The 26051-nt window shown below is 36.2% G+C and overlaps 1 protein-coding gene across 5 annotated transcripts; it reads left to right on the forward strand.

The window, feature by feature from the left end:
• The first annotated feature begins 551 nt into the window (after positions 1-551).
• Positions 552-25168, forward strand: DDHD2 (DDHD domain containing 2). Of its 5 annotated transcripts, none has more exons than XM_031950705.1 (18): positions 552-628; positions 2167-2394; positions 5305-5495; positions 5933-6022; positions 6960-7080; positions 11602-11691; positions 13408-13543; positions 14998-15206; positions 16078-16145; positions 17217-17339; positions 18542-18637; positions 18967-19095; positions 19200-19355; positions 19971-20073; positions 20206-20394; positions 21361-21520; positions 22279-22396; positions 22872-25168. In XM_031950705.1, exons 2-17 carry the CDS (start codon positions 2175-2177, stop codon positions 22358-22360), a joined length of 2163 nt encoding a protein of 720 aa, XP_031806565.1. In that variant the 5' UTR covers positions 552-628; positions 2167-2174; the 3' UTR covers positions 22361-22396; positions 22872-25168. The 5 variants fall into 5 exon arrangements, with proteins under 5 accessions (XP_031806565.1, XP_031806566.1, XP_031806562.1 ...); XM_031950702.1 differs by lacking the exon at positions 552-628 and adding an exon at positions 746-944; XM_031950703.1 differs by lacking the exon at positions 552-628 and adding an exon at positions 746-944 and having other exon boundaries at positions 20206-20382.
• Positions 25169-26051: the final 883 nt, after the last annotated feature.

Genomic DNA, 26051 nt, shown 5'->3' on the forward strand with positions numbered 1-26051 from the left:
TGCGGAGACACGCTAACAATGAAAACCTGGCCCAACGTTTGCTTTTAAGTAAAAACAAGGGTGACTGCAGCAGCTGCCGCCGCTCGCTCTCCGGGCAGGCCCTTTGAGCCCTTCGTGCCTCAGGGTTCTCGCCGGCAGGAGACGGGGCCCGCCCTCTCACGGGCCGGGGGACGAGGTGCGCGGGCTCCGACGGCGGGCGAGGCGCCCGAAGGCACAGAGCCCACTGCGGACGGGGCTGGGCCCGGAGCCCCGCGCTCTCCGGGGACGCGGGCTGGGAAGCGAGCTCAGGGCTTCCGGGGGGCTCCCGCTCCGGCACTCCCTCTTCTCCCTTCTCCCCCCGCTCTCCTCAGGCCTGAGCCCCCTCAGCTCGCCGCAACTTCCCCCGCGAGCGCCGCCCCCAAGTCTCGCGACACGTGCCTCGCACCTCGAGGCCCCTCCGCTGCTGGGGGCGGGGAGGAGGGAGGAGAAGGTAGCGAAGGCTGCGCCTGGCGGGGGGAGTGGGGCCAGCATCTCCGCGAAAGCCCCGCCCTCCGCCCTCCGCCCTCCCCGAGTCTCCGCCTTGCTGGGGGAGGGGCCGTGGGGCTGACAGGCCGGGCCAGCCCAGGCTCGGGTCCGAGGCCGAGGGAAGGTGAGTGTGCTGGGGACTCCGGGCCGAGCGCGGGGGTCGCGGGGGGCTGCAGCGGGCTCGGCTCGGGGTGAGAGCGGCGGGATGGGGCGCAGCCTCGCGGCGGGGACGGGCAGACGCCTCCCGGCTGGGCCCGAGAGGCCTCGGATCCCGGCCGCCCTCCGGCCCCCGCCGCTGTCATCGTCGCGTCCCCGGAGGGATGGGGCGGGGATCGGGGATCAGAGCCGCAAGCGAGGCCCGCGGGGAGAAGAGGGAGAACGGAGGGGATGGGTCACGGCCCCCCGAAGTCGGGCCCAGAGAGCGCCCCGAGCGGGGGCTGGTAAGGGAGGCCGGGACCTCGGGGGAGGGCGTCCGGCCCCCCGGCCCCCCTCCCGCCCTAACCGTGGAGACGCCGCGTTAGCCGGGGAGGCCGGGGAGCCCGTCCTGGGGCAAAGTCTCAGCCCCGCCGCGAGGCTCCGTCACGGGCAGGACGGAGATAAAGGCCCTTTGCCCCGCGCTGCCCGGCCAGGATGCGGGAAGACGAACCCCGGTGCCGTGCGCCCCCGCGCCCTCTGCCAAACGGGGGGCTCTCCGCAAGTGGGAGCGCCAGGGGTGGCTCCCTGGCGACGGTGGCCTTGCTTTCTAAAATGGTGGCGATTTCCGAGTGATTGTGCCAGGGACGGGGCGCGGGGGCCCCGCCGCCCCGGCAAGCGGCCTCGGGTCCCTGGCAGCCCGCGGGCCTAGGGACGGGCTGGGAGGCGTGGTGGGAAAAGGCAGCCACGTCCCGCCGCGAGGTCTGGGGAGTGTTAGAAGAGGCTTGCGGAGGCAGGCTTAGAGCTTGGCCCTTCTCGGCTTGGGAGCCCTCTGAGACCCCTCCAACTCAGGCAGGTTTGCATGGAAAGAGCCGGCTCTTCCTCTGGCTTTAAATCGACCTTAGAGTTCTTGATCAAACCAGACTGAAAGCCTGGTATTCCCTATTTAGTTGCAAGCCGGTCTTGCTCTTGTCCGGCTTAGGGTCCTGGCCTCGGGTGCCTTAGCTGCTTGTCTGACGAATGGTGCCGCTGTATGGTTTATCCATCTTTTTTTTCCTTCAAACTCATGCCCCCTGGTGGATACCTCTTCCTTCTGCTCCCAGATTTGGTCCTTTCCACTTGTCTTTGCTGTGCGGTTTTCCTCCTTTAAAGGGAAGCAGGTTTCTGCTCCTTGAGGGCAGAACCTTTTTGCTGGGACTTATATCACCAGCATTATCATTGCCAGTAAGTGCTTAATAAATGAAAGTTAATTAATAAAAACACATGTCAAAGGCTTAATAAATGCTTGTTGCTTTGTTTTTTTATTTTTTGAGGAAGAGTGGGGAATATAGGTCTAGCCAATTAATTGACATACTATGAATATTTTAATACTTGAAGAAATTAACTTGTCTGTTGGTTAGTTGTACTTATATTGCCCTTTTGCACAGATAGCTCTTCCCTACAATAAAAGGGACAAAGCTCTTACTTCACCAATTCTGATAGTAAATGTGGAATTATTTCCTTAAGTCTTTCCTTTTCCTTGTCTTTTAGAGAACACAATGTCAACTGAGGGACAGCAACAAGAACAGTTGTCCCAGTCAGATCTTTCCCCATCATCAAATTCATCTAGTTCGTTTGAGATAATAGACATGGATGCTGCTAGTTTGTATGAGCCAGTGTCTCCTCACTGGTTTTACTGCAAAATAATAGACTCTAAAGAGACGTGGATTCCCTTCAATGCTGAAGATTCACATCGGCTAGAAGAAGCTTATGGTTCTGGTAGGCAGAGTTTGGTGGCTTTTGGTAGATAATAAAAATTCTTATTTATTTAGCTCTTTTCAGTTCAGAATCATAAGACCACAGAATCTCAGAGTTGGAAGAGACTTCACATGTCATTTAATCTTAATTTGTACCTGAACTAGAAATTCCTCTGACAGTGTTTAAAGAGTTGTCACCTCGCCTAGGGCTTATTAAACTTTTTTCTACTTTCAATCCCTTTTCACCTGAGAAATTTTTATATGAATGGGTATATAGGTATATAAAATAAGTATATAAATTAAACATTTACTGGCCACTTCTGCATTTAAGTATAAGACCTGATATGGGGTTGTGAACCACAGTTTAAGAAGCTCTTAAAGACTTCCTTTGAGAAGGAATTTTGAACATCTTAAAACAGTATTCTAATCTTGGACAGTCCTAATGGTTAGGAAGTTTTCCTCAATGTTGAGCCTAAATTTGCCTCTCTGCAATTTCTTATACTTATTTTTGCTAGTTTTGTACCGGAATGAAACAAATTTCATCCTTTTTCTACACAGTAACTCTTCAGGTACTTTAAAACGGTGTCACTGCCCCCTCAAATCAGCTTTAGTTAAACATCTTCATTCACTTTCTTTCACTGATCCTCAAATGGCATGGCTTTTAACTTCCATTATGCTAGGTATCCTTGCCTTCTCATTTTCCAATTTATCAATGTTTTTTCTGTAATATGGTACCCCAAACTTAAACAGATTTAAGCCAGGACTGTTACTTTTCTTATTCTGGGAAGTATTTTTCTGTTATTGCACATAAAATCATATTAGGTTTTTTTTGGCTGCCATCATGTCATTTTAACTTACAATGAGTTTGCATAATATACAATATTGAAATTGATAGATCTTTTTTACCAAAGCTGTGTCTGGTTATGTATCCTCCATTTTGTGTTTTTGAGTTGGTCCTACCTAATGGTAGGACTTTATATTTACTCCTATCAACTTTTTCAGTCCATCATCTCATCCTCAAGAACTTTTAAAATTTTCAGTCTTGTAATTATTTGTTAGCTGTCCTGCCCAGTAGTGCGCCATCTGCAGAGTTGTTAGAAGTTCTCCCTCCATAGCTGTACCTAAATCACTAATAAAATATTGATCAAAACCAACAGTGGTTTACAAAATTTTCCTCATATACTAAATTAATATCCTAGTTTTTTAAGTGAGGAAACAAACCCAGTGAAATTAGGTGACTTTGTCCACAGTCAACCTAGTTAATAAGGAACTGAGTTGGAATGTAAATTCAGATCTTCTGATTCCCAAGTTTAAAGTTCTTTTCATCTACTTGAACTATAAATAAAATAAAACTTTTAGTAAATAATATTAACAAATCCTACATTTTTCAAAATGATTTGAGAATGTTACAACATTTTCATGTTAGACCACCAGACGGTTCATTAGGTAGAATAAGGAAGACCTGAGATTCCCATCCTGCCTCAGCCTCTCTCCTTCTCCTCTTCTATAAAAGGGAGATAATCGAAGCACCAACCTTACAGGGTTGTGAGGATCAGATGTGATCCTCAGATATGTCAATACTTTGAAGAGCAAATACATTTATATATATATGTGTGTGTGTATATATATATATATATATCAAAACCAAAATAAAAATTACTTTTATGTCATATACACACACACATATAAGTGATTTTTATTTTGATTTGTTTTTGATGGGAATCTTTCAAAAAATTTTATGTACTCTTCTGCCTTCTTGAATTGAGCGTGTTGGTTTGTTCTTGGCTTGGAAATAATATAACCAAGCTTAAAACTGAATATAAATAAGGGTAAATAAGATCAGTAAGGATTTGTGGGCCTCTTTTAGTAAAGTATATGAGCTTTAGTTTTGTGGGGTTTTTTTTTCTTAGAAATTTTATTTCCTTCCTGTTTTTTGGTTTTGTTATGGAAAAGAGAGGCATGGATGTCTTGTTTAAAACGTTTGTTCTCATTATTTGAAATTGAAAATAATACTTTTTTAGAATTTTACTCCTTCTATTTGAAAAAAAAAAAGCATCTTCCCAATTTGTTTTAGTTTATCTTATCTTAAACAAACAAACAAAAAAGGTTTCTGTAATTGTTAAAAACCTAGATTTTCTAGTTTCTGTGCCATTTGAAAAAAATCAATTTTGGATTCTTTAGATTAGGATAAAAATTATTCAGAGTATTATGCCCCCTTAAATAAGGTAAAAATCATGTACTCATAGCAGTCACAAATTTAATTTGTATATTCAAGCAGGAAATTCAGAAGGGCATGGATGTCTTGTTTAAAACGTTTGTTTTCATTATTTGAAATTGAAAATAATACTTTTTTTAGAATTTTACTCCTTTTATTTGAAAAAAAAAAAGCATCTTCCCAATTTGTTTTAGTTTATCTTATCTTAAACAAACAAAAAAAAAGGGTTCTGTAATTGTTAAAAACCTAGATTTTCTAGTTTCTGTGCCATTTGAAAAAAATCAATTTTGGATTCTTTAGATTAGGATAAAAATTATTCAGAGTATTATGTCCCCTTAAATAAGGTAAAAATCATGTACTCATAGCAGTCACAAATTTAATTTGTATATTCAAGCAGGAAATTCAGAAGGGAAACTCTTATGTTTAGTTATTTTAAAATAAACAAATTTCTTGTGTATAATTATCCAATGAACAGAAAAGGCCACTCCCTATTCTCATGTGCAGTGTTTGGGTAATAGTTTGTACCTCATAGAATCCAAGAATGATTACAAGGAAATTTTTAGTCTTAGAGATTAATTTACTTAGTATCATTCATACCAGCCAATAGTATGATGGATTTGCAGCAGCATCCAGAGTTTAATGTAGTATTATAATCTTTTTTTTTTTTTTTTTTTATTGTTAAATGTGTTTTTCTTCCCCTTCCCATTTTCTTATTAGAAAAAGATTGTAATGGAAAAGTTGTTCCCACTGATGGTGGCCGATATGATGTACATTTGGGAGAGAGGATGCGGTATGCTGTGTATTGGGATGAGCTAGCATCAGAAGTGAGACGCTGTACCTGGTTTTACAAAGGAGACAAAGACAATAAATATGTTCCCTACTCAGAGAGTTTTAGCCAACAATTAGAGGTAAGCTGCTTCACACACAGCAACCGTTTTCTTTATCTTTTGTCTTTCTGTAATCTTTTAATATCTTTGCATCCTGAGTTGTCTGATTTTGAATCACCTCAAAAATCATGGTATAGTACCAAAATCAAAGCTCCCTAGCATTTCTTTCTTTTTAAGTTAAATTTGAAAGAAACTTTTATTTTTTAACTTTTAAAAAAGTTTCAAAAATATTATGCATTTTTCTTACCACATAGTCATTCTTAATGTCTATTACATTTAACACTATGAAATAGATTCTTTATGTCTGTTTTTTCCCTTGTGTATAAAACTCTGGAATTATATTATATTGAAATTAATAGGTTTAGTAAATTGTACTGTACTCTAGCAAGATTCTTGTGCCTAAGTTGTTTTTACTTGAAATATGATTGTAAATGTAATGAAATGTCTTTCCTTCTAAGGAAACCTACATGCTTGCTGTAACTCTGGATGAATGGAAAAAGAAACTTGAATCTCCAAATAGAGAAATCATTATATTACATAATCCAAAGGTAATCAGAAACTTTCTCTGATATGATGAAAATGTGGAAATTTGAGGTGTGAGAAATGTGGAGGTGTTAATTAAGAAGTAGCTACATACAAAATATTACAAAACTCTATATGGTTATGCCTTCCATATGTTGTAAAACAATGAGAGTAAAGTATCTTTTAGATGAATGCGGGAATGTGACAGTTGTTTGTAACTATTTTAATTATATTCCTGTCACTCCTTCAGCCAAAATAAAGGAATGAGTTTTTACTTGTTTGACTCATTTCATTAATATAGAACCACATTATTTACTACTGACAATGAACTTATCTTTTATAGTATCTACCAAGACTCAGGTAAGTATCCTTATTAATTTCTCCAATACTTTCCCCTGTCTCTGCCTTTGCTTTTTTCAGATCTATATCTCATTTACTTAGGGCCAGCTTCTCTCTTCCTTTCCCAGATGACAATTAATTAATTTGATAAATTAATTGCATTGATATGCTGAGGGCAGAACATTATGAAGATTCTGAGAGCCCTCTCCACCAATTCTAGACTGCTGTGAACATCTGAACAGTAATTTTCTGGACATAACTGTTTATTCTTTGGTTTGTAGTATTATATAAATTAAAATAAAATTATGTAAGATAGTACCGATAAAATTAGTATAAAATTACTAGTATCTATTAGAAGAATAATCTATGAAGTTTACTTTTAAACTTTTAAAAATTTTAAACTTTTTAAAAACTTTTAAAAACATTTTGATATGTTTGCCCTGTGCAAAATTTCAAGGTTCTTGTCTCAAGGAATATTAGCTACCTATCAATTCCTGTTTTTGATGCAGAAGTGTATGTTTGTGATATGTTAGAAATTATGGTTTTCTCCTTTGCAAGACAGAAGTCCTCAGAAGGATAACTTTAATATAAACTGTGCTCATTGCTTTGATATTTTTGTTTAAGCTGATGGTTCATTACCACCCAGTGGCAGGATCTGATGAATGGGGTTCTGTACCTACTGAACAGGGGCGTCCCAGAACCGTGAAGAGAGGAGTTGAGAACATCTCTGTTGATATTCCTTGTGGTAACTTTTGCTAATATATCTTTTTCATATTTAGTTATTTTCTAAATTGTGATCTTTATATGTAGCCTTAGATTTCCTTGATGCATGAGTTTTTAAAAATAGCCTTCAGGCATATGGATTTATTCTGATAAAAGATCAGCATTTGCTTTTATTTTTTTTCTAAACTTAAAAAAATAACAGATAAGATCAGTGTTTCCATATACTAAGTACAGGAAAAGAGTATATTGCAAATGTAGCTGTGACTCCTTACCACTTATGTATGTTTTTTTTTTTTTCTCATCCAATGTATACAAAAAGTTAACATTTATTTTGAGAGTTATCTACAGTTTCTCTGTGTTTCCTTTTTACTTTTTCCTCTTTTTTTGCATGTAAAAATTGATTCAGTAACCTTTTTTTTTTTTTAAGAAATAGCTTCTTATTTTCAAAATATAGGCAAAGATATTTGTGTTCCAAATTTTTTCTCCTCTCTTCCCTCCATCCTCTCCCTTAGATAGCAAGTAATCTGATGTACAATTAAACATGTACAATTCTTCGTATATATAATCCTACAATTATCATGCTGCACAAAAAATATCAGATCAAAAAGGAAAACAAATTAGAAAGAAAACAAAAAGCAAGCAAATAACAAAAAAAGGTAAAAATACTATGTATAATTCACATTCAGTTCCCACAGTTCTCCTTCTGGATACAGATGGCTTTCTTCATCACAAGTCCATTGCAATTGGCCTGAATCACCTCATTGTTGAAAAGAGCCATGACCTTTTTCTTGAAAAAAAAAAATTATAAACTTATCAAGCTTTCTTTCTCCCAACAATTTGAAAGAGAGAAAAACAAAATATTTGTAGCAAATAAGCATAATCAAGCAAAACTAAGCATGTCTGAAAATGCATCTTTCACTTTTCACCTTGAGTTCAACACTTCACTGTTGGGAAATGGGATAGATAGAATGTTTCATTACCAGCCTTCTATAATTATGGTTGGTTATTGTATTGATTGAGTTGTTAAGACTTTTATAGTTGCTTTTCTTTACTGTGTTGTTTTTCTTGCAGAGCTTGTTCTCTGAGTTCTCACAAGTCTTCTGATGATGTCTTTCACAATAATAGGAAAGTCAAGAAGGGAGGTACTTGGGAAGGAGAAATTCAGTTTTAGACATAATGAATGTAAGGTGTCTTCATGATTTGAGATATCTGCTAGGAGGTTCAAGAAGCAAGAATAGAAGGCAGCAGAGCAATTAGATTTGAATAAATAGATCTGAGATATGATGATATCATTAATTAAATAATATTTAGAAGGTCAAGAGAAGTGGGCCCTAAGGAATAACTATGATTATTGTTTATGAGTTGATTAAATCTAGCAAAAGAGATTAAGAAGGAATTGTTGGTAGGAGGAGAACCAAGAAAAGAGCAGCATTATGAAAACCTAAAGAAAAAAACAGTATCAAGGAGGAGAAAGTACTCAATAGTGTCAAGGTTGCAGAAGAGGAGAATTTTTAAAAATCCATTAGATTTAGTGATTAAGAGATCATTTGTAACTTTGGAGAGAGCAGTTTCAGTTGAAGCATGGGACCAGAAGCCATATTGTAAGGTTAAGAAGGGAAAGAAAGTGGTGGCAACAAATGGTTCAAGTAGGAGTTTTGGGGAATGGAGATGTGGTCATGTTTATAGGCAGTGGAGAAGTAGACAGATTAAAGGTTAGTGAGAGAGATATGATAGGAGATTAAAGCTTAATGAGAGAGAAATAATAGAAGAGACAGTCTGCTGAAGAACATGGAATAAAATGGGTTCACTTAGGCACGTGGAAAGATTTGTCTTGCCAAAGAAAAAGCTCACCTGTTCATGTAAGGCAGGGTTGAAGGAAGAGATAATGGCAGAAGGAATATGAGTGATGTGAGATAAGAAGGAAAGAGGAAGAGGAAGCTCTTAGCTTGGCCTAATTTTTTTTTTCAGTAGAAAAAACTCCTAGAATATAATAACATTAGTGACTTTTTTGACCATAATTTCAAATTGATTTCCAGACTGACTATAACAGTTTACAGTTCTACCAGTCATGTATTATCATGCCTATTTTCATACATCCTCTCTAACAATTGTAATTTTCACCAATCTGATGGATGTGGATGGAATGTGTGTTTCTCTAATTGCTGGTCATTTGGAGCATTTTCTCATATGTGTATTGATAGCTTGGGTATCTTCCTTTGAAAACTACTATATCCTTTAACCATTTATCTGTTTCGGAATGGCTCTTGTTTGTATATATTTGATTTGATTCTGTATATATCTTGGAAATAAAACCTTTAATAGGGAAACGTAATGCAAAGATTTTTTTTTCCAGTTAACCATTTCCCTTCTCATTGTAATTGAATGTGCAAAAAACTTTTCAATATTATATAATAAAAGTTGTCCATTTTTAATTGTTAGAGGCTCTCTGAGAAAATGGGCACACTGTTGGAACAACTGTGAATTGGTCCAAAACAGTTTGGAACTGTACCAAAAGTTACTAAATCATTAATACTTTTAATTGTTCATATCCTTTGATATGGCAGCCAAGTGGTGTAGTTGTTAAGAGTATTGAGCCTGAAGTCAAGAAGATGCCTCTTCCTGCATTCCAATCTGACTTGGGATACTTACTAGCTGTATGACTCTGGGCAAGTCATTTAACCTTGTTTGCTTCAGTTTCTTATATATCAGATGAGCTTGAGAAGGAAATGGCAAACCCTTCCAATATCTGTCAAGAAAATCCCAATTAGGGCCACAAAGAGTTGAACATGATTGAAAAATAACAAAACAAAAAAAATCCTTTGTCCATAAATACCACTATTAAGCTTATATACCCTAAAGAGATCACAGACAGAAGGGAAGGACCATTAAGTATAAAAATATTTGTAGCAGTTATTTGTTATAACAAATAACTGGAAACTAAGGAGTACCTACTATTTGGGGAATGGCTGGACAAATTATGGCATATGAATATAATGGTATAATGAATATAATTGTCATAACACATGACAAAAGGGACAATTTCAGAGAAACCTGGGAAGACTTGTATAAATTGATGCGAGGTGAAGTGAGTTGATCTAGGAAAGCAATTTATACAATGACATGAAAACAATTTAAACAATAATGACAGTGCTGTAACAGCAAACAACTTTGAAAGCCTTAAGATTAAGAACTGGGATTAGTGCAACCCTAGTTCCAGAGGACTGATAATGAAGCATGTTCCCCTCTTGGCAGAAAGCTGATGAACTCAGATTGCAGAAAGAGAAGTACATTTTTGGACACAGCCAGATGTGGACATTTGTTTATTTTGTTGTCTCTACATATGTGTTACAAAGGTTTTTTTTTTTTTCTTGACTTTGGGGAAGAAGAATGGAGAGAAGGAAGGGAAAAGTAGGGATTAGTTTATCAAAAAAGAAAGTGGGGGCGGGCACAGAACAGAAGGAAGGCCAGAAGGAATCATAGACAAACTCGACAACTTTAAATGTAAATTATGGAACTTTTTTATATACTTAAAAAGAAAAGCAAGTTTTACATTATTAATAGAAATACACATTTTTTTTAATGTAAAAAATGCCTGTGTCTTCTGAAATCATCTCTATTGTTATTTGATCATAAACTTCCTTTTTTTAGTTGGCAATAGTTTTTTCCTTTTTCTTCTCATTTTTGTATGATACTTTTTAATAGCTAAATCACTTATCTCAGAATAGATCTTGACACACACAAACAGATGTACATATGTGCATGTACAGATATTGTTCTAAAACCAATTTCAGCTAGACTGCTTTTCTGATTTTCTTAGTTTTTTGGGCAGATAATGAGCCTCCATAGTTGGGATCTTTGAATTTATTGAACATTATGCTTCTCTCATCTATTTGTATTTAATAAAAATGTTTCTTTTTTAAAAGCTAAGTAGTCATATGTAATAGTAATACATCACATTTATATAATACTTTTAAAGGTTTACAGAATTCTTTCCTCCCAGTTGTCCTAATTTAATTTGAAAGGCACAAAAAAGTTAAGTGACTTATAAGTGTCATACTTGTATCAAAACCAGAATTTCCAAGTTCACCTTTCTTTCTAAACAACATTGAAAGAATAACATTGAAACCTAATAACAGCCTTATTTCCAGGAAGTGACTATTCATATTAAATGTTTTTGGTGTTCCTTATGATCTGTATTCTAGATAGTTTTTGACTATGTAAAAATGGTTTTTAAAATGACCTTGATAAATGTTCTTGGCTGTTTTTTTACTTTACAACTAAACTGATTATTAAATGTCTTTCTTCTTGCATTGGAATTGGCATTACTATATTATAGAGTTAAGTCCTTTTGGATAAAGTCCTGATATTTTTACTGAAACTGCTGAGAATTTTGATGCTGATCTGATAAAGTCTATCTTGATCAAGATAGAGCTTTATTTCAGCATAGTTCCTTATAATATATTGTTATCTTGCCCATTTAAATTAGAATATAATCAGTTTTCATAATCAGTCATATAGATTGGTCTTTTGATTTAATTTCTAGGAGAACCCTTAAAAATAGATCATCTGGTTTTTGTGGTCCATGGTATTGGACCAGCTTGTGATCTTCGATTCAGAAGCATTGTACAGTGTGGTAAGTTTGCAAAATATATGTATGATTGTATTTCGTTTTTTTTTCCTGTAGTTTTTTAAAAATAGGATTTTATTTTTCCAAATACTTGCAAAGATGGTTTTCAACATTCACGTTTTCAAAATCTTGTGTTCCAAATTTTTCTTCCTCTCTTTTTCTCCCCTTTTCCCTCTGCTAGATAGCAAGCAATCCAATATAGGTTAAACATGTGCAATTTTCTTTTTTTTTTTTTATTATAGCTTTTTATTGACGAACATATGCATGGGTAATTTTTCAACACTGACCTTTGCAATTACTTCTGCTCCAACTTTTCCCTTCCTTCCCTCTATTCCCTCCCCTAGATGGCAGGCAGTCTCATAACATGTGCAATTTTCTTAAACATAATTCCGTATTCATCATGCTGTGAAAAAAAAAAAATCGGATTAAAAGGGAAAAAACACGGAAAAAGAAAAATAAATAACAAAAAAGAAAAGGTGAAAATACTATGTTGTGATACACATTGAGTCTCCATAGGTCTCTCTCTGGATGCGCATGGCTCTCTCCATCACAAGTTTATTGGAATTTCCTTGAATCATCTTATTGTTGAAAAGAACCAAGTCCATATGATTGTATTTTTTAATTCAGAAGGTATGCCTGAAGGCTGTGATAATAACCTTGGTGGTATAATCAGATTTGGAAGAGTTAAAGAAGACAGCTAGCCGAACAGCCAAGCTTCTTAACTTAGAAATAAAATGCTATTGAATCTCTAAGGATAACACATGGATAATAGATAATCTCAATTAGTACCTGATGTATGGACAAATCCTAAATACTTAGAAGCATGGCTTTTCTGTCTGAAACACCATGAATGTTGGTAGTGGTCAAAGTCAAAAAGAAAAGCTTTAATGAAACTCTTTGGTAGGGTAAAATTTCTTATAGATTCCCCTGACAAATTTTGTATTTTAAAAGTAGTTTAAAAGTAGTTTCTTTCTGAAAGGAAGTCAAAATATACAATTAGGCAATCAACATTAAAACCATCTATCTTAACCAGGGTGATTATGAGCTGAAATAGCTTGAATTTTTACATCACCTACATTTCCCACTTTATCCCTTTGTAATAAAGGATTAAAAAAAGGTTCTGCAAAAATTAACCAATATATCAAAAATGCCTGACATTATATTTAGTCTTCCACAGCCATTCTCCCTGACAACTACGAGGAAGCTAGTGTTGAGGGAATGGAGAATAGTATTTTTTTCATACTTGGACTTTTTTTGGGTAGGGATCAAGCTTGGTCATATAATCTTGAAACATTTAATTTGATGATTTTATTGTTGCTCTTTTTTTTTTTTTCCTTTTAAGTTGTCATGGCATTTTATATATTTGTTTTCCTGATTCTGTTTACTCAGAATGATAAGAATGATTTCTTGTTAAGTAACTAGAAAATATTAAAGAATCTAATGATAGGGCCTACTGACAGCTAGCCATGAGCTTTTTGTGGTGAGCTTCCGCCATGGAATAATATCAAATAAATTTAAAGCCAACATTTTTAAATGAAATGATTTATAAGTTATGATGATTTATTTAAATAGATATATTTTTCTTCATCTCTAACTACTTCTCCCTTTTCTTACTAACGGAAGTTATCTGTTGTGAAGCTATGATGTCATAAAGTCAAAAAAAGCACTAAAAAAATATAATTGGATAAGTGATCAATTCAGAATAAATTTTTCCCTCCCTAGTTAATGATTTCCGTGGCGTTTCCTTGAACCTGCTACAGACACACTTTAAGAAAGCTCAAGAGCAGCAACAGATTGGCCGGGTAGAGTTTCTTCCTGTCAACTGGCATAGCCCTTTGCATTCTACTGGTGTGGATGTGTAAGTAAAACATTAAAACTTTTGAGACAGTTAACTGATTAAGGACTTATTAAAACACTTAATATGTACATTTGTAGTAGGCTTTACTTCTATTGATTAAAGTATCTAAGGATATTTCTAGCATTAATAGAAGTCTATTATGGATCTCTTAGCCAGGGCTTTTTAAACTTTTTCCACTTGTGACTCATTTTTGCCCAAGAAATTTTTACATGACCCCACATATATAGGTATATTAAAAAGGTATACAAATCAAACATTATGCTGGTAATAAATCATAATTTTATGGCCCCCACATTCAGTTACGAGATCCCCATATGGGGTTAAGAAACAAAGGTTTAGAAGCTAGGTCTTAGACTATAGAAATATAGATTTCTGTTTCTTTCTTGAGGATCAAACAATTAAATTCTGAACCACCCACCCACTGGTGCTCTATCTACTGCGCCACCTAGCTGCCCCCATATTTATGTTAAAAAATTCTTATTTGACTCAATGAAAGGGAGTTATTGTATCATTTTGGAACATTTTGGATTGTATCATCACCACATATTCCTGTACTTACATTGGCTCCTCAACAACATTGCTAAACAAGACTTCCCTCTCCAGTACATACTCTTGCTTTCTTGTTTTTCTTTATTTCCATACATTTTAGTAATATATGTTCAGCTTTTAAAGAAGGTAAGATATCCCCAATCTTGAAATAAATAACACTAGAACTGTCATTGACAGTCTGATAGTTAAGGCTTTTCTAGTAAATAACTAAATGTTTTAAGTGCCCTTTGAAAGGTAGGGTAAGGATATCAGTTGTGAACATGGGAAGAATGAATAGCACTGAATGCACCAGATCATCAAAAGGTGAATTGCTTTTTCACCCTTGCTTTGGATGAAATTTAGCCTTCCTAATCCTGTTTTTCACTTCTTCATACCTGTTATCTTTGCTAATTACTGTTAGTTAGCATATTCTTTTTAGATAGATAACTCACATTCTTTCTTAAGTGAGCTGGAGTGAAGGACTACTTCATTTTGACACTGATTGTGCTGGAAACAGTAAAAATGGGTTTTTCCTAAATGAGAAACTGAGACTGGTTAATGTCTGTCTCTGCCACATCCTGGCCCTCCTTCTCCCACGAGCATCCTTCTTTTTACTCTTGGCTCCTTTCAGGTGCTCCTGACTCTTAGAGGTTATGTCCCATGCTGATGAGCCCTGAGGGCCTTGCCTTCTGTTGACAGAAGTTGGGAGCCCTTTCCAAAGAAGATGCTGCTTGTTGCTTTCCTCTTTTTTTGTCTGTTAAAAAAGGACTGAGAAGTCACTTTCTAAACTTGGGAAACGGCATGTCTTTAGGAAAATCTTTTTCCATTTTAAGTGCTCAGAACAAATTTGTTTCTGAAAGATAACAAGGGATTGGCGACAGAACTTTTATTTGGGTCTCCAGGTAAAATCTCTCTCCTGTTTTCAGAGACCTGAGGAGAATTACTCTGCCCAGCATCAACCGCCTTCGGCACTTCACCAATGACACAATCCTGGATGTCTTCTTTTATAATAGCCCCACCTACTGTCAGACTATTGTGGACACAGTTGCTTCTGAAATGAACCGAATATACAAACTCTTTCTGCAGAGGAACCCTAATTTCAAAGGGGGCGTATCCATAGCTGGCCATAGTTTAGGTAATAACAACAACAATAAAGGTTCATATTTATATATTTTTTTCTTTTTCTTTTTTTTTTTTTTAAATTTTGCTGAAGCAATTGGGGTTAAATGACTTTCCCAGCGTCACACAGCTAGGAAGTGTTAAGTGTCCGAGGCCACATTTGAACTTGGGTCCTCCTGACTTCAGGGCTGATGCTCTATCTACTACGCCACTTAGCTGCCCCCATATTTATATTTTCATATATTTATGTATTTATATTTATATTATATTTCTATTTCTTATATGCATTATCTCAATTTACCCTTAAAATGCTGTGGGATAAGTTGTGCAAGTATTAAGACCAATTTACAGATAAGAAAAATTAGTAGGTCTGTAAACATTTAAGTGCCTGCTATATGCCAGATATTTTGCTAAGCGCTGAGGATACATAGAAAAAAAAAAGACAAGACAGTCACTGTCCTCTAGGAGTTCAGTGTCACGGGAGATAACATGCCAACCATGGACAGACAGACAAATCACAGATGATATTGGAAACTGAAGCTAAAAAGTTGATAAATGATTAACCAAAGTCACATAGCTAGTAAGACCACAAGCCTAGACCCAGGGCTTTGATCCCAAACCTAATTCCATTTTCTACACCACTGCATTGTCTCCCAATACTCGGGTGAGTGTTCTCCTTTGGATATGTCAGGTTCTGTGTTGTACAGCTGAAGGCCCATGTGAAGTATTTGGAGTAGGCATTGGAATATGGGGGAAAGGATTTTTGCTTTTCAGATTTATTTATAGCAGGCCATTATCTTGTTTTTGGCTTTTTGGTAAAACAGCAAAGTAAGAAGTGCTACTACTGATTGGATTTTTCCTGCTTTCTTCCTTTTTGTTTTTTACAGGATCACTTATATTGTTTGATCTTCTAACTAATCAGAAAGATCCTTTGGAGAATAATGACAGCGAAAAGGTAAATTACTTTTTTTGTGGTTTAGTTAGTAATATTATTTTGGCCTTTATAATCTGGTTTCTGAATTGAGGTCAGTCTGATCAAGTTTAAAAGCATTTCAATTTCAATAAACATAAATATAGGATTTACTTTAGTATCTTTTGTTGGAAAAGTAAGCTATTAAATATATGCTATAGTTAATATGATAAATATTTATGGGCTTAGCCAGTTCTCAGTTTGTAGGGATGTAAAAGGGAATTTAAACATCATTTAGTGTTCATTCCCCATAGTTTGCATATGAGAAAACTGAGTATTGTGTAAATGGACTATTTATAAATTAGTTCATATTTTGAATGAGCTAGGCAAACTTCCTGTTTTTTTTAAAAAAAAATGCTGCTACAAATTCTTTTGTAAAGTAAATCACTTACTTTTGTTTTTGCCATTCATCTATCACCTTAGCACAAGTTACATTACTTCGTATTAGTTATCTTTAATGTTTTCCCAAATTAAACTATAAATCCTATGAAAACACAGCAATTATTGTGTCTGCTTTTTTATTTTCCCAGAAGCTGTTACATTGTAGTTGCTTAATAAGTATTTATTGATAATGAAAAATTATTTTAAAAACAGAGTAACTACATTCTAATTTGTATTTTGCTTACATCTAGGTTTTCATATCTGTGTTGTCCATATAAAGAACCTGAATCTGATAGGTTTTTTATGATATTAATAAAACTATGTTAGCATGATATGTGATTGCTAACAAATAAAATATCATTAAAATATTAATGCCAATATAAATATCAGTAAATTAGAACTTGGTAATTTAATATCATAAAATGTGATATTTTCATATTTTAAAATGATTTCTCACATTTTGTACATTCAACAGATATTTCTCAATTAATTCCAAAACAACATTCCCTCCATCTCTTCCTCATCCCACCCCAATAGAATTCTTGAATGGCTGGTTTACTCTTTAGCTGAAAGGATGTTTTTTAATTTTTTAATTTTTATTTTTGACAGTATAGAATTAACTAGTATTTGACTAGAGTTTTATTGTCTTTCAGTTATTCACATTATGATTTTCAGGTTACTTCAGGGGTTGTTTTGGATCAGGGAGATACACTGGACCTAGAAGAAGATTTAAAGAAACTTCAGCTCTCTGAATTCTCTAATCTCTTTAAGAAGGAGAAAATAGATAAAACAGCTCTGGTAAAAATCTATTGACTAAGTAGTTATTATCTTGTATTATGTTACTTCATTATTTTAGTTACTTGCCAATGTCATTGAGTAATCCTTATTGAATGTCTATAGTATATTTGGCTGAGTACAGAATCTTTAGAGCTTTGTCAGTTATATCATCTTTGTTAATTTTCAGGATTTGTTGAGTGCTCACATGTGTATAGTGCTATGTAGTTTAATGTTCCTTATTCCTTGGAAATTTAAAGTCTAAAACAGACAATATGTAGGCATAAAGGGATATTCATAACTTTGTTGTGATTTTTAGTATTCTAATATTTATTTTTAAAGAACTGATATTTTTATGAACTTAAATAATTCAAAAGATCCAAAAGAATTTTTATCATTTTGGATGTTCCTCTCCAACACAAAGCTTTAGAGAGAGAGTATTAATGAGATGGTATGTGCATCTAGTAGCCAACCTTCTATGGACAAGTATCTTCAACTAGGTTAGTTCTTGGAAGACAGATACTCAGCCTAGGAATAGGCCCTAACTTGAATCTTAACTTTTCAGGATTTAGCAGATTTCATATATGGAAGAATTCAGAGTTATTTCTCTGTACTGATGGAGGATCAGCAGAGAACTTAAGTGTAAATTTTATATTATATACATCTGTGTATTTTTATTCCGAATATTTTTGTTTTTTCACTAAGCAGAGGTGCTAATTACTAAAATGTCTTTTTAAAATGTTAAGTTGTATCCTTTTTTAGCATATATTTCTGATAATAGTACCTTATTAAAATCAAATCTATATGTGAAATTCTGGATATTATTTTGTTGCTTTTTTATGTTTGGGTAGTAACTGCGCAAGAATATGACAATCCATTTCTTAGGGAATGAAAGTGGAGGTAGAATGTATTTTCTCTAATTTGTTGCATCACTGAATGTCCACTTTTGCTGCCTCCACAAGAATAGAGTATGTCTTCTACAGCAAAATAGTGATATTTTTATCACTGTAACACTGACAACTTATAAGTTTAAAGTACTTTTTATATTTCTTTTGTTATCCTCATGAATGAAACTGATATTGGCGAAACCAGAGGATTACAAAATGTACATATAAAATAGAAGCAAAAATCCTAACCCATGTAGGGAGCCAGATTCTGTTTTCTTCAAGGGATTTAATACTTTTCATATTTACCTAGAAGTAAAGCATTTAATTCTCTGTGCCTAGGCTTTGTGTACTGACAGAGATCTTCAGGAAATGGGAATTCCTTTGGGACCAAGAAAAAAGATACTAAACTATTTTAAGAATGGAGAAAACACAGAGGTAATAAAGTTATGTTGGGCTAAAATTCTTTGTTTTTCTTAGCTAGTTCATTAATGTTTTGCCAATACTTGCCTGGTTGGCTGTTCGAATTTAAACATTTTGGAGTATATACAGAGATATTTGAGCATTATTGTCAGGCAGCTGTTTTCCTATCTTGTTTTCTAAGTGTTTTTTCCCTCTTTTGGCTTTACTAGCCATCATTTCAATAGTATTTTCTTTTTTGTTTCACTGCCTTTTAAAAGTCAAAAGTAAATCATTTATCCTTGGGCTGATTCTCTTGCAAGGCACCTCTAAGGAATTTGAAGCTTTTTTTGTTTTAAATTTCTCAGGGTATTAACAAATCGAATCAGCAGTCAGCTTTGGGAAGGAATTTACCTGTACTTTCAGAAAAAATCAAAGACTGCAATAGTATTGATGGTGCTGGAAATGATGAATATTTGGATATTAGCATTGGACAGGTAATAACAAAGTTCTTTTTAGGGAGCATTTTGAATAATAGATGTTCTAGAAACAAAGACATAATTTGTGAATGGTGTTTTTCCTCCTCATCCTATTGTCCCAGGCTTCTGTGAAATATCCTAGGCTAATTTACAAACCAGACATCTTTTTTGCCTTTGGATCTCCTATTGGAATGTTCCTTACTGTCCGAGGACTGAAAAGAATTGATCCCAACTACAAACTTCCAACATGCAAAGGTTTCTTCAATATTTATCATCCTGTAAGTACTTTCTGGTTATGGCTTTACCTCAGTCACCATCATTTTATGGTCACCTGCTATGTGTCAGATACTTGAGATACAGAGACTAAAATTCTCAATGAGCTTCCATTTTATTGGGGGAGTCAACATATACTTAAATATATGTTAATTACCTTCCAAGGTAATTTGGGAGGAAGGGGGCTAAAGGAAAGCAGTGTCATTCATATTAAGGTAGTACTTCAACTGAGTTTTGAAGGAAACTAGGTATTTTAAGAGATGGAAATGCAGAGAACATGCATTCCAAGTAAGGAGACAGCAGATAGATTGTTGTGTGGGAGGAACAGCAAGAAAGCCAGTTTGTCTAAATAAGGGAATATGTAAATAGAGTATAAATATATAAAAGGCTGAAATGGTAAGTTAGAACCTGGTTGTGACTCTTTAGTAGTGGAGGCAACTAGAAAACTGTGTTAGCCTGTTGGATTGGTTTGCTTCTTTCCTTCATTATTCTTTTGAAATTACTGGCCTGGAAAAGACTTACTTTCTCTTTTTTCACCTTTCTGTAGTGAGCTTGTGACTGCTTGTCTCTTCTTGTCTTTCTCCGGCAGCAGTAAGTCTAGCTATTGCTTTTCTATGCAGTTTGACCCTGTGGCATATAGAATTGAGCCAATGGTGGTTCCAGATGTAGAATTTGAGCCTATGCTGATCCCGCATCATAAAGGCAGGAAAAGGATGCATTTGGGTAAGGCTGAGTCAAGGACCAGGGTCTTTTAGAAGTGGTGGAATAAACCATGGACGTGGCTTCTGGCCTGTTTCTTCGGTTTTGTGCTGAATACTCAGGTGCTTATAATTCCTTTACCAATGTTTGTTTTAGAACTGAGAGAAGGCTTGACCCGGATGAGCATGGACCTAAAGAACAATGTGCTGAGTTCCCTAAGGATGGCCTGGAAATCTTTTACCAGAGCTCCCTACCCAGCTCTTCAGGCTACAGAAGCAGCTGCTGCAGAGGAACCTGAGCCTGAGCCTGAACCAGTTCCTGAAAAGCCCAGTGGTTGGTGGAGCTGTATGAATGGTTTCTGCTTTAGGCTGGGGAATTTGGTTACCCAGGGGCTTTGGGCTTTTTCGCTTCATTCTTGTTTGTTGGCTTCTGTAGATCTTGATAGCCACAAGTTATAGAAACAGGGTGTGGAACCACTGTCTAGGAAATAATAAGCATGTTGTATAGTTATAAATTCCCAACTATTTCTTACCTGGGAAGTCTTAAGATGAGACTTTTGAAAATACTCTTTTCTCCTAAAAAGGATCATTTTTTGGTACTTGTTAAATAGTTTCTTCTGCCTTTGTTCCTGTAGTTTGTCATAAATTCTAGTTCATTAGGCTAACTCTGGAATAGTCTAGGTACTATTCTTTGTTGATTCCATAGCCCTTTGCCTTTAGTCTTTCTTTTCTCACTGAGCTTTGGCAGTGTGCAGATTTGTTTTGTGAATTAGAAAATCCAGTCTCAAAAGTAGAGAAAGTGAAATGGATTGGGTAGCATGAACTCCAGTGCTTTAAATCAGGGATCAGCAAATTATGGTCCACATGTCTAGAGCCCGTCACCTGTTTTCAGATAGCCCGTGACTTGTTTTTTACGTTTTGTTAAATGATTATTTAAAAAAGGGGGAGAGGGAGAAGGAGGGAAAAATTGGAACAAAAGGTTTTGCAGTTGTCAGTGCTGAAAAATCACCTACGCATATATCTTGTGAATAAAAAGTTATAATAAAAAAATTTTTAAAAACCCCAAAACATTCTACACTTATGAGCCAAAGAAAAACAGGTGACAGAGTGTAGATTGGTGACTTCTGATTTAAGAGAGACCAGTGGGATTGGAGAAGAATCCTTAAGGGGGGGGAGGGGAGGATTAAGAAAAAGAAAGCTGAGAGGAAGCCATTCCTTTGTACAGAGAACAACAATTTAACTGTAAATAGGAGGGTTAGAGTAAGAAGAATGATAAAAAACATTGTTCTTTCCTTGGTTCCTGATTATCTAGATGTTCCAGCAGGAGACTCACCAGTGGCCAATAAAGAAGCTGCTTCTATCAATGTTGGAATGCTGAATGGGGGCCAACGCATTGACTATGTATTACAGGAGAAACCTATTGAAAGCTTTAATGAATATTTATTTGCATTGCAAAGCCATCTCTGCTATTGGTAAACTAAGTACTTTCTTGTTCTCATTTGCATAGTTTATTGTCTATGCAGTGGAAAAAAGGTGTTTTTTGGGCAATCTGAGTTAATTACAGAAGAACAAGAGAGTAGATACTTCTATGACTGAACTGATTTTTCCTTATTCAGCATAGGTTATAGAATAATATTGCCAATTAGTGGTTATTATTTTTAAAAACTATAATTCTCTTCATTTCTAGTGTATTTGCTTGTTTGATTGGCACATAGGGTTAATGTTACCAGGATCATAATTTCATTTCCCTGAATTGACAGTTTAGCTTCACTCTTTTATAAATGTGTGCTATTTGGTGGTCACAAGGACTAGTGAGTATATTGAATAAACTAAAGAAAATCCATCACTGTTCTGGAAAAGTAGATAAAAACTGACGAATTTGTAGTGGTAGCTTCTAAACAGATCTTCAGGAGGACAAGGATTATACCTTATTGAAACCTTATAATGTCCCAGTATTATTTCTGCACACATCAGGTGCTAAATTAATATTTAATAAAGCATGTAGACTCATTAAGACAGTTTAGAAGGCATTTTGTCTAGCTAGATTAGAAAAATCTTTTTTAAAAATCAAATTAAAAGACAAGACACAAATTATTTTGCAAGAGATGGCAATGTGAACCATAAGAAATATGTTCAGGTCGATTTACACCATTTTTCTTTAGGAACTAAGGTCTGACATTTTTTGGTGAATTATCTTTAATGGTGTTGATATTATTGCTTACCTCTATAGGGAATCTGAGGATACGGTTTTATTGGTCCTTAAGGAAATTTATCAAATCCAGGGAATCTTCTTGGATCAGCCTGCCCAGTGAAAAACATCATCTCTACTTTGTCTGTGGCTCCTTAATGTAAGATTTCAAATTATCACCTAGTTGTTTATATAAAAAATTTCAGAGTAGTAAGTATATTTTGCTGCCACCTTCATCACTAAGATTTAGGCCAGGGGTCCTCAAACTTTTTAAATAAGGGGCCAGTTCACTGTCCCTCAGACTGTTGGAGGGCCGGACTTGTAAAAACAAAAACTTTGTTTTGTGGGCCTTTAAATAAAGAAACTTCATAGCCCTGGGGGAGGACAAACCTCCTCTGCTGCTGCATCTGGCCCGAGGGCTGTAGTTTGAGGACGCCTGATTTAGGCTATTGATAATTTTCAGATGTAGTTAGGTCAAAAACAATCTGTGTATTTGTGTTAGTTATTTTCTGGTTTACAACACTTTGGAGCAAGTAAAGAAACTTGTTTTGTGGTAATTTAAAATTGTCAGATTCACAACTAAAAAATATTAATTACTGCTATATGATGACCTCTCTTTCCCTTCTCTTTTTTAGATGAACACTGAGGATTGCTTCTCTAGAAAACTCACCTTTTTTGTTTTCTGTTCCTGAACTCCGCTTGTCCCCTGCCCACCATGGAATGGAGAATTGACTTCTTTTGGAAGTGTTATGAATACTTTTATCACTGGCTTTCACTATAGCCAGTGTTAAGAATATTTTTACTCCTCAGTATCTTTTCGTTATTGATGACAGTATGTAGACTGCAAAGTAGACCTACCTATCCATATTGGGTTTGAGTAAGTAGAGAACTTTTTCTTAATTGTTTGGAAAAATCCCTTGTTTGTGACTCCAGCCTAACAGCTGGCAGGATGAATGAGCGTAGATGTTGTTAGTGCCTAGTTCTGGGTAGTAATGAGATAACTTGTATTCAGAGTTGCAGTGCATATGTACCCTGAGTCTGAATGGCATTGTCATAGGATAGTTTCTGAGTGGCCAAAACTCCACTGAATTAGTGTTAAATCAGGTGTTATGTCCAAAGATGTCAAAAGTCTTAGAATAGTGGTTTCACACTCAAATCGAAAAGGATCCCTGCCACTCATATTGACTTAGAAAACCACAAATTAACATTATGTTGTATTTTTATTTATTTTGTTAAGTGTTTCCCAATAACATGCTAATCTGACTTAGATCTCATTTGGGTGTTCTGCAATTCTGTTTGATTCTTGTGTCTTAGCAACTTCTTTTCCACTTTATACCTCCTGCTGAGAAGCTCAGGATACAGTTTATTGGCCATTTGATGTAATATTTCCAATAGTACTAGGTGATGTAATATAGGTGAGGTTAAAAAAAACCTCAAAATAACCTTGTTTGGAAATACACACTAAAATTGATAAACGCTATTCGGGTTCATGCACTAAAAAAAGTAAAACGGGAAGTCTTGCTAACCATTTAAATGAAACTGAAACTTTGTAAAATTTCTTGCCAAACCCATTTGGGTGAGAGTGGTATTGTTTGCACTCTACAACCATGGCTAGGATGCTATTTGTAAACAGCCACTTTGCTCTCTCCACTCTCCTGAGCGCTTCTTAGAAAGGCTCTTGGCAGGCTGTGGTGGCTGAGCAGATGCTTTGGAGCAGCATTCATGTAACTCATCCTGCAAGGTAGGGCCTCGGGGGCCAAGATGATAGCCGTGGCAGTATATGCACACTGCCAGCTGAGCCTGGAGTGGCTTGGCATTGGTGTGTGAAGGCAAGTGAATTCATGTGATAGGACCATTGGCAGCGAGTCCCTGGTTTTAAGGTACCTGCCTAGTTGTGAATGCCTTTCTCTCCATGGCTTGGGTGTTGCTGGCTGGGTGGGGTAGCACAGGGTTTCACTGTATTGCAAGTTTCACTACTATCTTTACTACTTAAAAAACTATCACACTCCACTTCTCAAGTACTAGAAGCAGAAAGACTTCATTTAAAATTAATTTTTATGTATTGCAGTACTAAGGTTAGGATCATTTCTTAATATATCTTCAGAGTAGCAGTGGCCTTTATAGAGAAAGGCTAGCAGGCAGGGAAGCTCCCTGGCAAAGGGCCATTCTATGCTCATCTCAATGACTGAATGAAGAGAGCAAGACAGAACTTGCTTGGCCATTTCTTATCCCCAATTGCAAACAAATACTGACCAAGAAACTTAGAAATTTGTTACAGGGGATGTTGTCTGTAATGTTTATTGTATAAATGTGATGAGTTTGAACTAAATGTTGCTAAAGGCCTCAGGAACCATCCGAGTTGTGCATTAAACAACTGCTGCCTCTAATGTGGGTTGTGCTCTGGGTGCTGAGCAGCAGGTCACAGTTGATGAACCAAGGGACAAGGTCCCTTATAACCAAAGATGGAAAAGGTATAAATAGGATAGCTGAGCTATAATCAATCTCTGTACCAAAAGTAGGAACTATTAGTGAAAAAGAATGTTTGTTTGTAAGAGCTTTGTCTTTTGTCTCACCCGCCTGTGACGTATCATGGTATGTATGGTGTATATCTGTTGGCTGTCATTAGCCTTTGACTTAACTTTATTTGTATATTATTTGCACTATTTACAATTCATCATGTGCAATCTCTTGACCAAGCCTGAAAAGCTTATTGAGTCTGTGCTAAAATCCTTCCCAATGCAGTGACATTTTGCACATATTCCTGGCAATAGAATTAGTACTGCTCATTTTAACAAAAGCAACCGTTTGCTGCATGGAACAACTAACAGTTCTGATTGGCTTTTCAATTTGGGGCACTTTTGAAATGTTTTTTATAATGTGAACCTATATAAAATTCTTTGCTGAATTCTGAAATAAAACCTTACTCACAGACCTAACTGTGTATTTTATTGGGTTTAATCTGCTTTTCAATAAAGAAAGCTACATCCTGTTTTTAATTGCATTTTAATCTTAGGACTGAGCATTCTCTAAAACACAGTATGAAATATTTATGAGTTGTGGGCGATTCTCATCAAAAAAGGACATTTACTTAAGTTTTCCACAAAAGTTTGGGTACACTGCTTTTGCTCATATGTACAAAAAACAGGGCAGAATTAAGAGGCTGATGTTTTTCTTGGTGAAACCAAATTATTTGTGCCAGAAAAAAAGAGACATTTAAAATCCTTCATGTAGTTAAGGAAGTGTAAACTTGTCGCCATTCAGAGGAGACTTCTTGTCCATTTGAACTCTGTTCCAGTATTAAGATTTTCACACTATGGTTTGTTATTGTATTGCCTTACGTACACATTAGGAAGTTGTGTATTAGTATTTCATGACTTATTTAAATCTTAAGAATCTGTAGTCTTTTCTCTAAAAAATTGACATTAGGAATATAACATCCAATTTAAACTTTTTTTTTTTTAGTATAACTTATCAAATGCCTTTTCTGATTTCAATTCACTGTAAACTTGAAAATTACCTATGTTTAAAAATATTTGAGCCAACTGATGTTTGAATTCTTCTATTTGCAGTATTTACAGAGGCATTATCAGAAAAGACTAAGTACTTAGCCAGGCTTTCTAAAGAGGTGTCTACTATATGCCAAGGCAATGGTTTTCCAAAGTAAAAATTTAAGGTAGTCTTTTGTCTTAAACATGGGTCTTGTGTTATATTGGACTTGGCCTTTCTTCAATCTCTTGACAATGAAAAAGTCAGTGCCTTCAAAGAGCCTCAATCACATTAACAGAGGACACATGACTACCATTTATATATAGTAA

Source organism: Sarcophilus harrisii, chromosome 2 (assembly GCF_902635505.1).
Source record: "Sarcophilus harrisii chromosome 2, mSarHar1.11, whole genome shotgun sequence".
NCBI lineage: Eukaryota > Metazoa > Chordata > Mammalia > Dasyuromorphia > Dasyuridae > Sarcophilus > Sarcophilus harrisii.